The sequence below is a fragment of the Ochotona curzoniae genome, unplaced genomic scaffold, assembly GCF_017591425.1.
Source record: "Ochotona curzoniae isolate NIBS_2020 unplaced genomic scaffold, NIBS_Ocur_1.0 contig_4751, whole genome shotgun sequence".
Classification (NCBI taxonomy): Eukaryota; Metazoa; Chordata; class Mammalia; order Lagomorpha; family Ochotonidae; genus Ochotona; species Ochotona curzoniae.
Genome location: NW_024466377.1, coordinates 87,628 through 100,831, shown reverse-complemented (window position 1 = coordinate 100,831; position 13,204 = coordinate 87,628). Strand labels below are relative to the sequence as shown.

Genomic DNA, 13,204 nt, shown 5'->3' with positions numbered 1-13,204 from the left:
AGGAGTGTACAAATATTTACTGGTGACAGCCCACAGTGCTAAATTTAAGGTGATCCCCATGGCAGTTCTCATTAGTTTAACTTTTGTTCTCCTGTGGGTTTGAATATTTTGCTGTTTTTCTAAACTCCCTACTCTGACCCCCCAGGCAATGAAGCTGTAATTCTTCTTGAACACTGTGGACCCCCAGGACTAGAGATACAGGGGAGTTTGGCCATGACCAAAGGCCAAACCTGAGTCCATGTTCCTTAATTTATGATTTTGTTTTCAAAACCTAGATTGATGGGACTGGCGTTATGTTGCAGCAGGTTAGGCCACTCTCTGCCATGCTAACATCCCATATGAACACCGGTTCATGTCCTGACGATTCTACTTCCATACCAGCTCCCTGCTAACACACCCAGGAAAGAGACAAACATGGCCTAAGTGCTTGGGCCCCTGCATGCATGTGGGAGACCTGGATGAAGCTCCTGGCTTCTGGCTTTGGCCTAGTTCAGCCCCTACTATTGTGACCATCTGTGAACTAGCAGACGAAGGACTTCTCACTCTCTACTCTCTATATATACATCTCTGACTTTCAAATAAACAAACTTAAACAAAACAAAAACCTAGATTGAAATCCACTTGTCTTAAGTCGCTTTCCCCTTCCCTTTTCTCCCCATCTCTCTCCTTTCCTTCCCCCACCCTTTGTTTTCCTTTTCTTTCTATTTGTGAGGCAGAGAGAGGTGGGGAGAGGGTTTACCTTTGCTGGTTCACTCCTAAATATCTGCAATGCGAGGTCTGGGCTAGTAGATGCCAGATCTGAAGCAGGTCTCCTACATGAGTGGCAGGGACCCAAATCCTTGAGCCATTACCTGCTTTCTCCCAGGACACACAATAGCAGGAAGCTGGAATTGGAAGAAGAAATAGGACTCAATAGGAGACAGTCTGATATGGAAGGGGGTGTGTCCCAATCTATATTAATGATGTGGGGCAAACGCTTGTCTCCATCTGTGGTTCTCATGTGAACTCTGTAACCTTGGCTATGTTTGTTGCAGAGTGCTAGGCTGGTCTTGTCCCCAGATTGTAGACTTCAAGCTCGGAGTTCTCCATCACACTTGAGAAGAACAGACCAGAGGGGACAGTCCTGTTCCCATGGCCATAGCTCACACTGGTTTCTTTCTGACCCTGCAGACCAGTTGGATAAGATATGAATCTCCTGTCATGTTTCATGAAAGGAAATTTGTTTTAAATCCATCACTGCCATGACTAAATGTGGACATCAGTTCCTTCTTGAGCACCAAGCACTATGCCAAGCCCATGACTTGCATTAATACATTTAAGCCTTGTGGTAATCCTGTGGACCAGGTCATTTATCTTGTTCTCATATGCAAGCACTAAGATTCAAAGGCACTAACCAGAAGAGCTCAAGTTTGAATTCTGTTGATAACCAACCCTGTAATGGGCACCATTGACCATACTGATTCTCCTAAAAGTCAATATCTCATGAAGGGTCATCCAGACCTACACTGGCCAGGAACTTGCAGCCTAGCACACAACTTAATACAAGTGCATTGGAAGTTTTTCTCAGGAATTTGTACTTGGGTGTGCTGCGGTATCGACCTACACATAGAGGCTTCCTCAAAGGGTTTTCTGGGGTCAAATGGTACTATAGCAACATTCAAGGGCTTTTCAAGAGAGCAAAATCTCAGGCTCTGGCCTGGACTTTTTGAGTCAGAATTTGAATTTTATAATACTCCTAGGTGACTTTTAAACATGAAAGTTTGAGAAGCACAGCCAAGAAGGTCTTGGACATGTTGAAGGCTGTATAGTTATACATCAGTGAGCTATTAAGAAATGACACATCGTCATACAGAGGATATCCTAGAAAGGTAATGAGAGCTTAACTGGAAGACCTGGCAATGGGTGATCATATCTTGGTTCCTTACACAGCTTCATAAAGGGAAGGTATTAGCTGTTCATCATGGTGTTGCTTATTGTCATTAGCAGACAGAGGCTATCTGAGTGTTTTTTTTGCCGAAAGAATATATAACCAATGTCACAGGTGTATGTTCTAGAATCTTGTTTATTTTTAAAAAGATTTGTTTATTTTTGTTGGAAAGGCAGAGTTACAGAGAGCAGAGATAGGTCCTACATCTGCTGGTTCAATCCCCAAATGACCATAATGGCGGGAGCTGGGCTGATGAAACCAAGACCCGGGGGTTTCTTCCATGTCTCCTACATGGTACAGGGGTAGAAGGATGTGAACTATCCTTCATTGCTTTTCCGGACCCCATAAATAGGGAGCTGGAATGGAAGCTTAAACCAACCAGGACTCAAATCCCATATGGGATTCTGGCTTATTACACCATGGCACTGGCCCTTCACTTGGCTTTTTTTGCTTGTTTGTTTCTGTCTGTCACACTCATGTAAAGAAGTTTCAAGCCCTCTGGTTATTTCTATAGCAAGGACTCTATTTGTCTAGCAATTAAGTTGGGGGCAATTATTCATATCACAATGATTTGCATTACCTTCTTGTTCTAAGAGTCATACATGGTACACCTATTCTTTGAGTGCCTTGAACACACCTGATCATCACCTTAGCTTGGGCCATGCAGTAAGCAGTGCTTTAGGGCCCAGCATACTGCCTTGCATTAGAGGAAGTCTGGCCTTGGTGTGTGTGTGTGTGTGTGTGTGTGTGTGTGTGTGTGAACACACATTTCTTCAGGGCTTATGTAGCAGGGTGGAAGTGTGAGTGTTCGGAAGGGTGGAGGTGAGGAAGCTATCCACACTCCTGGGATTCAAAGCTCACTTTACAGTGTTAACTCTGAGTCTCTCTCTGTGTCCAAATAATAGGAAGAGGTATTTGAGGGGCAGACAACTTTTTAAAAAATGAAATCTCAGATTTAGTTTTTAAATATAATTTAATTGTTGATGTTTACATAGTTGACAAGGATGTGTGCCCATGAGGAAACACTGATTAGGGTGGGGAGGGTCGAAGCATGGGGACATATGCGAGGGAGGGGAAAGGGCCACACCCAGCTGCCAAACTACATCAGTCCCTGGGGATGGGGGATGCCCACTTGATGTCATCTTAGAAACCCCGATGTGGAGAAGAATGTTCTGAGGGTATTACTTGGGCAGTTTTGATAGTTCCAAGATGCTGTTGGCTTCATTGATTTAAGGTTAAGAAATCTTTTCCAAGGTCCATTGACCGATAGAGTCCACCCTACTGCATCCACTCACACAGCTGCCACAGCTGGCCAGGAGAGTTGTCTCACCCGTTCTGCTCTCCATCTTCTGATATGGCACTTGCTGTCCTCTGTAGGCCCAAATGAGCTGGCCATCTTGTTCCCCACACGCACCTGGGCATGCCATCTACTGCATAGGCATCACCAATAGAGGAGGCCCAGTCCTGAGACATGCATTCCAAGGTCAGACCACAAATCCAATGACTCTCCCTGTGACTAGAATTTGGAGTCCAGTGGTCCAGCTGGGGAGTCCTCCAAGAAACCTCACCTGGGGTGACCCAAGACCTGACTCTTATATGTGCCAACCAGTACAGGGTCAGTTTCAGCCAGTCACCTGCAATAGCCTAGGCACACACTGGTGTGTTGAGTTGCCTGGACAGTTCTGTCTCCAGCCCCAAGTCCTATACATACCAATGGGTGCTGTGGGAGGGGTGGGTAAATTTTAAGCTGCCAGTTTCCATGCTTTCAACCCATATCAAAGCACCAGTTCAAGTCCTGGCTGTTCTGCCTCAGATCCAGTTTTCTGCTAGTGCATCCAGGAAGCAGCAAGAACAGATGGCTCAAGTGCATGGGTCTCTACCACTTGCATGGGAGATCCAGATGGAGGAGTTCCTGGCTCATAGCTTCAGCCTGACCCAGCACCAGCTGCTATGTGCACTTGGGAAATTGACCCACAGAAGGAAGTTCAGTCTTTTCCTCTTTTTTGCCTTTCTTGCTCCTGGGCCAGGCCCAAGCCAGGAACCCAGGAACTCCATCTAGCTCTTCCATGCAGGTGGCAGGGACACTTGAGCCCTCCTCCACTGCTCCCCAGGCTCATTAGCAGGGAGCTGGATGAGAAGCAGAACAGCTGGGACTCAAAGCAGGGCTGCCATATGAGACATCCACCCCGCCTCCCCCTGCACCACAGCATGGGCCTTAACACACATTTTAAAAAAGGAATATTTGAAAAGTTAGGCCTGAACAACTAATCTTATTCACCAGTGGGGACTAGAGAGTGTCCCTCTGCCATCAAGGCAAGTTCTAACTCACTGTGTTCATGGATGGAATAGGACCCATCTCCCCGACTCCTTGACTTCTCCTCACCCATCTCAGCTTCAGGGTGTTCTCCTAGCCAGATCAGGTGCAGGAAATGCAGGGGTGGAACTGGGTTCTCGGGGCTGGGCCTCGGGGGAGGAGCTGGGTCCCCCTTCTCCAACCCCACCCAGTACTGCCCTCTCTGCCGCCCAATCGCTCCTCTCAGTCTTTCAAGGTTAGGCAGGAACCCTTTTTCCAGACAGAGAAGAAAGGGTAAACTTTGCCAGAGAAAGAGGTTGTGAAGGTGAAGATGGACTTTTGCGTGTCCGCGTGCAGGATGGCCACGCGTCCCGCCTCGTAGTCCAGGACGACACACACGCTGCATGGGATATCCGTCAGTGGGAGGTCGGTGTCTGGGCAGGTGCTGGCCCAGCACTGCTGGTGCGACAGGATCACGGCCCACACGCCCTCCGCGGCGCTCAAACCCATCTCGCCCTTGCGCCTCACCTCCTCGGCGGCCACACCCACGATGCAGCTGCCGCTGTCGCCCAGCTGCACCTCCACCTGCCAGCGGTGGCGCCCGGAGGTGAAGCCCGGGCAGCCCAGCACAGCAGGGAGGCTGTCGAAGCGCACAGGGCTGTCGGGCAGTTTCTGCCTCTGCCGAGTGTACCTCACTGACTTGCCGTTGTCCGATAGCACCAGGTTCTGGCTGGCCGTCTGAGGGTCCAGAATCAGGAGCCCTGCGGGAAAGAGAGCACACGCAGCGGCTGAGCCGGAGGAGGGAGCCTGGCTGTGCAAAGCGGCTGTCGGCGCCTCTCTGAGCCTGGCACAACCTGCCATTCAAGGATTGGCTTCCCAGGATGTGGCGCGTGGGGCCACGTCAGCTTCACCTGGGCGCTTTTAGGTGCACGCAGCCAGAACCCGGTTGCAGCCCAACAGCAGCAGAATGTGTATTTCTCACAAGGTCTTTAGGCCGTGCTTCGGCTCATTAAGCTTTCGAGGCACTGAACTGTAGCCCAACAAGGTGATGCTTGAGGAAGCAACATCCCAGTGGTTGGGTTCCAGGCCCGGCTCCACTTCTAATCCAGCTTCCTGGGAAACAGAAGGTACTGAATCACAGATGCTTGGTTTCCTGCCATCCGTGTGGGAGACAGGGATTCTACTGGTAAAAGATTTTGGGAAGTGAACCAGCCAATGAAAGGGCTCTCTACCTTTCAGATTAGTGAAAAACCAATTAAAAAATAGATATTTTTAAAAGACAAAAGGCCAGAATGTAGGTGTCTAATTGTCCTGCTTGCGGTCTTGGACCAAGTGGCTACATGACACAGTGGCCCCCAGAGCACCCAGCTGTTTACCTGAATCTGTTTCCAGATGATGCGCCAGCCTTTCTGAGGGAAACAGAAATGAAGAAAGATTTGAGACAGGTCTTGGGTGCCAGATGAGGCCAGGGATGGCACTGAGCTGGGCTTTGGCTGTGATGTGAACCGGGGAAACAGGAGACCCTCCCCTTCCGGGAGTCTGCTGCTTTTAGAAGCAGAGGCAGCTCTGGAAAGTGACCCCTGAGCGCAGCGGGATGGGATGGCTAAGGGGAAGCTCGGTGGGGTGGGGTGGCATGGGGTGGGATAGCGGTGACAGGGTCATCTCGGGGACCACGTGGAAGGCAGGGGAAGGTGGAGCAGGGAGGCGGTGGGGGTGGGGGCTTTCCCTTTACCTGAGAATGTGTTCATCATCTCCGGGAGGACGAGGATCTTCCTGTGGAGGTCGCGGGTCTTCCGGATAAGTTCAGAAGAAATGGTCTCCGGACACACAAAAGTCCTTGTCTCACACCTGCAGATGAGTTAGCAACCAGTTCAGTTCCAAAGTCCCAAAATAATGAGTGGGTGATGCAGAGTGAGGCTAAAATCTGATGTGTGCATGACTTTGGTGAATACTTAGACTATCACTTATTTACCTTTGGTGGAAATATAGAGTTGCTAAAGCCACAGGCATTTCGGTTAAACTCAAGGAGGACTCTGGGTAACCGGATCTGGACAAGGGGAGGTAGACCCTTGAAAATGGCATGTGCGCCTCCCGCTGAGAGGGGCAGAGGTAATTTCTCCTACCGGCCGCTAGAGGGCGGTATTTACCATCTGTTCAACTAATCATTAGTTTGTGGGCTGAGCTTTGTGAGACTTAAAGCGCTAAGGGAAAAGAAGCTACACACTGCAGAGAAAAGGTCCGGTCTTAGCTCTGTCCTCCTAGTCACCGGCTGTGTGGCCATCAGCCCACGGGTCTCAGATCCTTCAGACTAGAAGACCTCCAGTGCTCTTGTGGCTGTTCTTGAAACATATATGCAGGGCCTGGAGTGATAGCCTATTGGCTAAATCTTTGCCTTGCATCTGTCCAGATCCCATATGGGTATCAATTTGTGTCCTGGCAGCCCCACTTCCCATCCAGCTCCATGCTGTTGGCCTAGTAAAGTAGCAAAGGATGGCCCAAAACCTTGGAACCCTGCACTTGCATGGGAGACCCAGAAGAAGCTCCTGACTTCAGATTGGCTCATTTGAGCCATTTGGGGAGTGAACCAGTGGATGGAAGATATTTCTCTTTGTAAATCTTTTCAGTTAAATAAAAAGTAAATCTTTAAAAAAATGTATGCAGACATGACTCATGCCCACCTTGGCACACCGTCCCCTGCACATGCAGTCACAAGGCATGAGCGTTGACCAGAATTCCCAGCCAACCCTCTATTTTCTCATCTCTGTGCAGACTGCTGCATTTACAGCAGAGAGGAGGGGAAGGGAGCAGAAACCCCCAAGGCTCCCAGCATCTGCCGGCTGTCCTGGAACAGTAGCACTGAGCAGTTCAGGAGCAGCTGAGTGGGGAAGATGAATGAACGTGCTTGGGTCTCTTTAGATCCCATGCCTATGTTTAATTATAGTAAATGTTTTCAGTTCCAATTTGATATTAGTGGGATTCTGGTCAACCCAAGTACTAAAACCTGTGGGTTATACAGATGTTCCTACAATAGCTTAGGAACATGAATATTATTTAGAACCTCAGCTCTTGGCTGGAGGGTTGGGAAGGACTTGTCCTCAATACCAACCAATTCAAATGCGAGCCTTTAGTGAGAGTGAATGGGGTGTGAGTGAGCGAGACTGTGTCAGGCAGGGCATTGCTGCTTCTCTGGGTCACTACATTTGTGGGCAGAGATGGGGGGGATAGCAAGTGACTCAGTATGGGACTAGCAGAGGGGCCCTACCTGCTCTGGCTGACTCTGATATCCTACAAAAGAAAGACAAAAACACACACTTAGTTTCACATGACCTTCCAATCCATACTTCTATCCACCCTGGCTGTCTGAAAATACCAGCTTGAAACGCCCATCCTCTAGATAGATACTTGGACTGAACTGCCCCCCTCAATCCCCACCATGCTTCCTCCCTGCGTGGGCTCAGCGCCTCTGTGTCCAGCCTTATCCTGGACTGGGGTCTGCTTCCTTCCATGGATTAAGCTGGGTGAAAGCAGGGCCCCTGGGGTTGTCAGCCAGCCCTGCTGTGTGACAGGACAGCAACGATGACCACCACAATGGGCACTGTTTTGCTGAGGTTTTTCTCCTGGGTGCTGAGGCCCATGCAGGCATTTTTCTTGGTTGTTTCTTCTAAAATTTGCAACGCTGTTACGAAGGGGTGGGGTGGGAGGCCATGCTTATTTGCTTCTTTGGAGAGGTTAAGAGAGTGCCCAAGTCACATAGACAGAAGAACCAAGAGTTATTCCAAAGCTGCTGGTCCCCAAGCCCTTAGCAGGACCACCAGTCCAGATCTCCGTGATCTCCCTGCATCCGAGAATCGGGGTGAGCACCAGTCCCTCCCCTGAGAAGCCATCTCGGCTTCCCCTTCCAGCCTCTCTCCAGCGTGTTGCAGCCCATGCTGGTGGGGGTGGGGGTTCCATGGGGTGTCTCTCACTTGTAGAAGCTCACTTGCTGGCTGTTGACATTTGTCTTCCAGCTCCTGGACCTGGGCTCCCAGCCGCGTCACCTCCTCCGAGAGCGTGCTGAGGTACTCATCCCTCTCCCTCCAGATGTGCTGCTCCAGCTGCCTGAGTCTGTCCAGCAGGAGGCGCTGCTGCTCCTCCAGCTCCTGCTGCAACCTCTGGAAGGCTGTTTCCACCAGCTGCTTCTTGTTTTCAATCTGAGTCTGCAAGGGATAGAAAGACAGAGATGGCTAGAGAAGAGACTCTGAGGACCAACTGCCATGAGGCTCATTGGAACAGATCTTAAGGCAAGGTTTTGGGGGAATTTGGTGTAGCAGTTAAGATGCCACTTGAGACACCCACATTCCACACTAGAGTGCCTGGCTTGAGTCCCAGCTGCTCTGCTTCTTACCAAGCTTCCTGCTAATGTGTACCCTGGGAGGCAGCAGATAGGCGGTTGTAGTACTCTGCCACCTACATGGGAAACACAATTGATTTCATCACAATTGATTTCATCCCACTGGGGATGAACCAGTAAATAGAAGATGTCCCTATGTTTGTCTCCCTGCCTCTCAAATAAATGGGAAACTTTTTTTTTTTTAATTAAAAAAGGAACAGATACAAAGAGTATGTAATTCCAAGACTCATTCCTTCAAATAACATTGTGGTAGGGACAGGGACTGTGGTAGAGAAGATCCATCTACCGCTTAGGATGCCCGCATTCCATAGTGGGATGTCAGTGTGACCCTGACTCCCACACTTCCTGTCCAGCTTCCTGCTAACTTGCCTGGGAGATAGCAGATGAGGGCCCAGCTACTTGGATTTTCCTGCTATCTGTGTGGGAGACCTGGATGGAACTTTTGGCTCCTGACGTCACCTGGCCCAGCCCCCAGCTGTTGCAGGCATCGGGAGTGAATGGGCCCAGGAAGACCTCTGCCTTTCAAATAAGTAAATCTTAAAAATATTACTCTGGTAGAAGTGGCTAGGCCTCAGGATGAACTCGTCAATGTTGAGGACTGTCTCAGCTAGGGATTCTAGTGGAAATGCCGTATGATGCTCTCACAGCCATGTTGAACTTGCCCCAAGTCCTTCCATATCCATGGGAGCATCTTAACCCTGCTGCACCTTCCCTGGAGCTGGATGCTGACGATGATGGTCATTTCGTGCAGGACAGCTGAGGCAAAAAAGAAGCTGTGACTCCAGCCAACACAGCTTTATTGCACGATATGTGACACTGGACTTGGCCCCTGAGGTCGCCTTCTTTGGGGTTAAGGGATACGGGGATCCCTCCAGCACAAACGCTGCCCCCTTGGCCCAGCTGCCAAGGAGTCTTACCCTGAGGATGCCTTCCCCAGTAACTCTGCAGCACAAAACAGGAGGTGGGAGGGAGCCAGGCACCGCCGCTCTGTGAGCCCACCACCCTCAGTCAGGGCTGGAGTCCAGACACACCCACCATGGGACCCAAGCTTCCTGTCTGGAGGTGGTGGTTTAAGGCATGCAGACAGGGAGGGGCAGGCAGTGCAGTGAGGACAGGAGGCAGGAGACCCAGGGTCCAGTCATGAACTTAAGCTTTGCTGTGTGATCTTAGAAGCATCAATTTTCTGGACCCCAGGTTTATGCGCGAAGAGGATCCTGAGTTAGAAGGCATAGTGACACCCTCAGATCCCAAATGCCTCTCAGTGGTGGCAGGAAGAGGAATGAGAACAGCTTGCTGGTTCTCTTCAGCCAGGCGAGACACGCTGGATGGCAGCTTTGGCTGAGTCTGTTAAGCAACTCCCTAAAGGAGAAAGTGGCCAGGGGTGTGGCCTTTACCAGTAACTCTTGGATCTTCTGCTCCTCCCGACACTTGGTGTCCTCAATCTCATCTCTCTCCATGCTCACCGCGTCCTTCCGGCTCCTGAGACGCTCCTGTCAGGAGAAGTGGCCAACGAAGCAGCGGGATTAACAGCTGGACTCGCAGACATGGTCTGCCACATCCCAGGCTCACTGCTGGGGGTGGAGGAGTTCACTTTGTCCTAAGGAGACCGCTCTATGGGGCAGGAGTCTGTCATGAGTGATTAAAATATCAACAGGTAAGTTCCAGAGTGCAGATGTGCACACAGTGATAGCCCTGCCTGCAGGGATAAAGAATGGCTTTCAAAAGCACAGAATACGGCACCCACCAGTGCACACAAGCGCCAGGCCATGGTAAGCGGTGGGGGCAGCCAGGTAGGAATTCTGGAGAGTCATTTTGACCAGTGCATATGGGAGATAGGGCAGGCAGTGGTCTGGGCCTGGCTGCATCCCCCACTGAGAAGGGTCAGAACTAGGGCTGGTGGCAGCCTGGGAAGGGTGACCTGCTCAGGAGTGGGCCTCCTAGTCACATGAGTGACTTAGACTGACAGGATCTCCATCTCACAGAGAATCCCATGATGTGTGATCTGACCACAGAGCATTTGTTGCAAGGCCGGGCCACCTGTGCTGCTGACTTCAGAAAAAAGATGAAGAGCAGTTCCAGATGCACATGAAAGACAAGATTAAGTGGATCCTCTAACCCTACAGAAGACCTCAAGTATCTCTTCAGAGTGGAAAGAAAAGCAAGTGGTATAACATTTCAGGCCGGGTTCTACAGAATGCACCTAGACCTGTGACTCTCTGAAGATGATATGAACAACCAACAGGCCTTAGAACTCATACAGAGAAAACAAGGAAGAGCCCCTATGAGGACAGAGGAAACATCCCTTGTACAATGAAGCCAACAATGTCTTAGGGCAATCAAGATGATGTGGGGGGCTCGGCCACTGAAGGGAAAGCCCTGGCCGGTGATGAGGACTCACTAGACGAGGGTCAGAATGGGGGACAGCTGCACAGCAAGCTTAGGGCCACATGAGGTCGTACCTTCCCTGCTTTACGTGGATCTTATCCATCTACCACTCGGTCCCCAGGACATTTTTCCTTCAACCAAGGCTCCTGAGGCGGCATCAATAGACCATCTCTGTCCCCTAGCACTGATGTAGGCTGACAACAAGGGGTGACACATCCTCTTCCCCCTACTCAGCCCTTGCCTTGGACACATTTCTCTGCATTCTTACCTTTCCATCTTTATCAGTGGTCCATACGGGTCTGCAATCTCCATCCCCTCATCTTTGTAATGAGCATTAATACATACATATATATGTATATATATGTACACATAATATCATATAATATTTTAAAAAGAGTGCGACAGTCGAGGAAGTAGCAGGTGCATCTAGCTCAGCCTGGCAGGACCTGTGGTGCTGTGGGAAGGATGGCTGAGAGGTGGAAGGGAGGATCCTCTGCTGAGGGTGTGGAGGACCTGGCTGGAGGCACGGGGGTTCCTGGGAGCACTGGGGATCCACGGACGGATATAGAGCAGAGGAGTGACAGGACCAGCTTTGCATTTTAGGAGGATATGCTGATGGAGATGGACACTGTGTGGTAGACTATGCAATGATTGGAACTGAGATGGGAAGAATCGGGCTTGGGGAACAAGACAGAGTTCAAGGTTTCTAAGCAAGCCACTTCCAGACCTTGTGGTTGGATGGCAAAATGAAAGCTGAGAAACAGATAGGAACAGAAAATACTCCCTAGAAAAGACATGAAATAGGAAATTTTCATGATACTGGCCTGTGGTCACCCTGCCTTTTCTCAGAGACACAGCAGTGGGGGCATGTGTGGCACCGCCATGAAGCTACTTCCTGGAATGCCATCTCCCACACCATGAGCATGGCTCCTTCACACCCCATCCAGCTTCCTGCTGACACACACCCTGGGAGGCAGCAGGTGTCAGCTTACGTTCTCTGCCTACCCCCCTCCCCCCCGCAAGGGAACCTGGGTTGAGTGCTTTGCTTCTGGCTTTGAGTGCTTCCCTTCTGGCTATGGCCTGTCTGACTCAGCCCTTAACTGTTTTCGGCATTTGGGGACTGAACCGTGGACTGAAGAGTGATCATTCTCTCTGCCTTTCAAATAAAATGAAAAAAAATTATCATATATAATATATAATTTTTTTTTTCCAAAGAAAGGAAGGCAGAACAGTGTCAGTAGGTTGCCTTTCCCTGTTCCTCATTCCCCTCTGGGACTTGGCGGTCAGAGCCTTAGAAAGTCCCTCTCCCATCTGAAACCTGGAAGACCGCATGGACCTGCCCCTGGCCAGCAGGAGACCTTATGCTGCCCGGGCAGCTTCCATGATGAGTTAAGAGGCCCTAGGCCTTTCTGGAGAGGGGATGGAGTTGGGGGACTGGAGTTGACATTCATCCTGAGGCCATGAACTGCTGACACCCAAGTGGAGTCACCGGCATGGGAGGAGGTTTCCAACTAACTAGAAGCCATGTCCTTTGTCCAGATTCCCGCTGAATCCCCCAGGATATTGCCCTCCCCGAAAGAGCCGAAGACCAAAGCATGCTTCTTACCCGGTAGGGCTGAATGGCCTCTTCAAGGAGGCCAACGGTGTGGGCCTGGTGGGCAGGCCCCTCCCGGCAGAACACGCAGAGGAACTCAGCATCATTCTCGCAGAAGAAGTAGATCTTCTCACCATGTTCTTCACAGCAGGTCTCCCCCAAAGGGCCCAGGGGCACTGGGGTCATGACGTTCTCTGTCTGCTCCTCTTCCTCCTGGCACACCGGGCAAAGCAGGATCCGGCCTGAGGGCTGGGACCCCATCTGGGAGGGTGGGAAGAGGCAGAGGCGGCAGAAGTCGTGCCCGCAGGTGGCTGTCACGGCATCCTCCAGAGGCTGGGCACAGGCAGGACAGGTGGCAGTGCCCTTGTGGACCACCTGCAGGGAGGGGGTGGAGGGCATCACTGGTGCCACGCCCAGGCCGTCCGCCTCAGCTTCTGCCTCGCTGCCTGGTGAGGAGGCCCTTTCCTCGAAATGGAGTCACTGATGAGTGAGTCACGGTGGGACCGGACCCTGCGGTCCAGAGCCAGGACGGCAGGCACGTCGTCGGCCCAGCAGAGCCACCTGCCCCGCCTCTCGGGCTCCCCAGAACCCTCGGCCACCACCACCCGGGTCAGC

General features: G+C 51.0%; 1 protein-coding gene across 1 annotated transcript; it reads right to left on the bottom strand.

Annotated features, from left to right (window-relative positions):
• Window positions 1–4,463: 4,463 nt before the first annotated feature.
• On the bottom strand, window positions 4,464–12,988 carry LOC121161230 (tripartite motif-containing protein 15-like). The gene is made up of 7 exons (XM_040987533.1): window positions 12,602–12,988; window positions 10,005–10,100; window positions 8,186–8,416; window positions 7,483–7,505; window positions 5,953–6,068; window positions 5,597–5,629; window positions 4,464–4,981 (listed from the first exon to the last, which is right to left on the bottom strand). The coding sequence occupies exons 1-7, from the start codon at window positions 12,986–12,988 to the stop codon at window positions 4,464–4,466; spliced, it is 1,404 nt and encodes a 467-aa protein (XP_040843467.1).
• Between the last annotated feature and the right edge of the window lie 216 nt (window positions 12,989–13,204).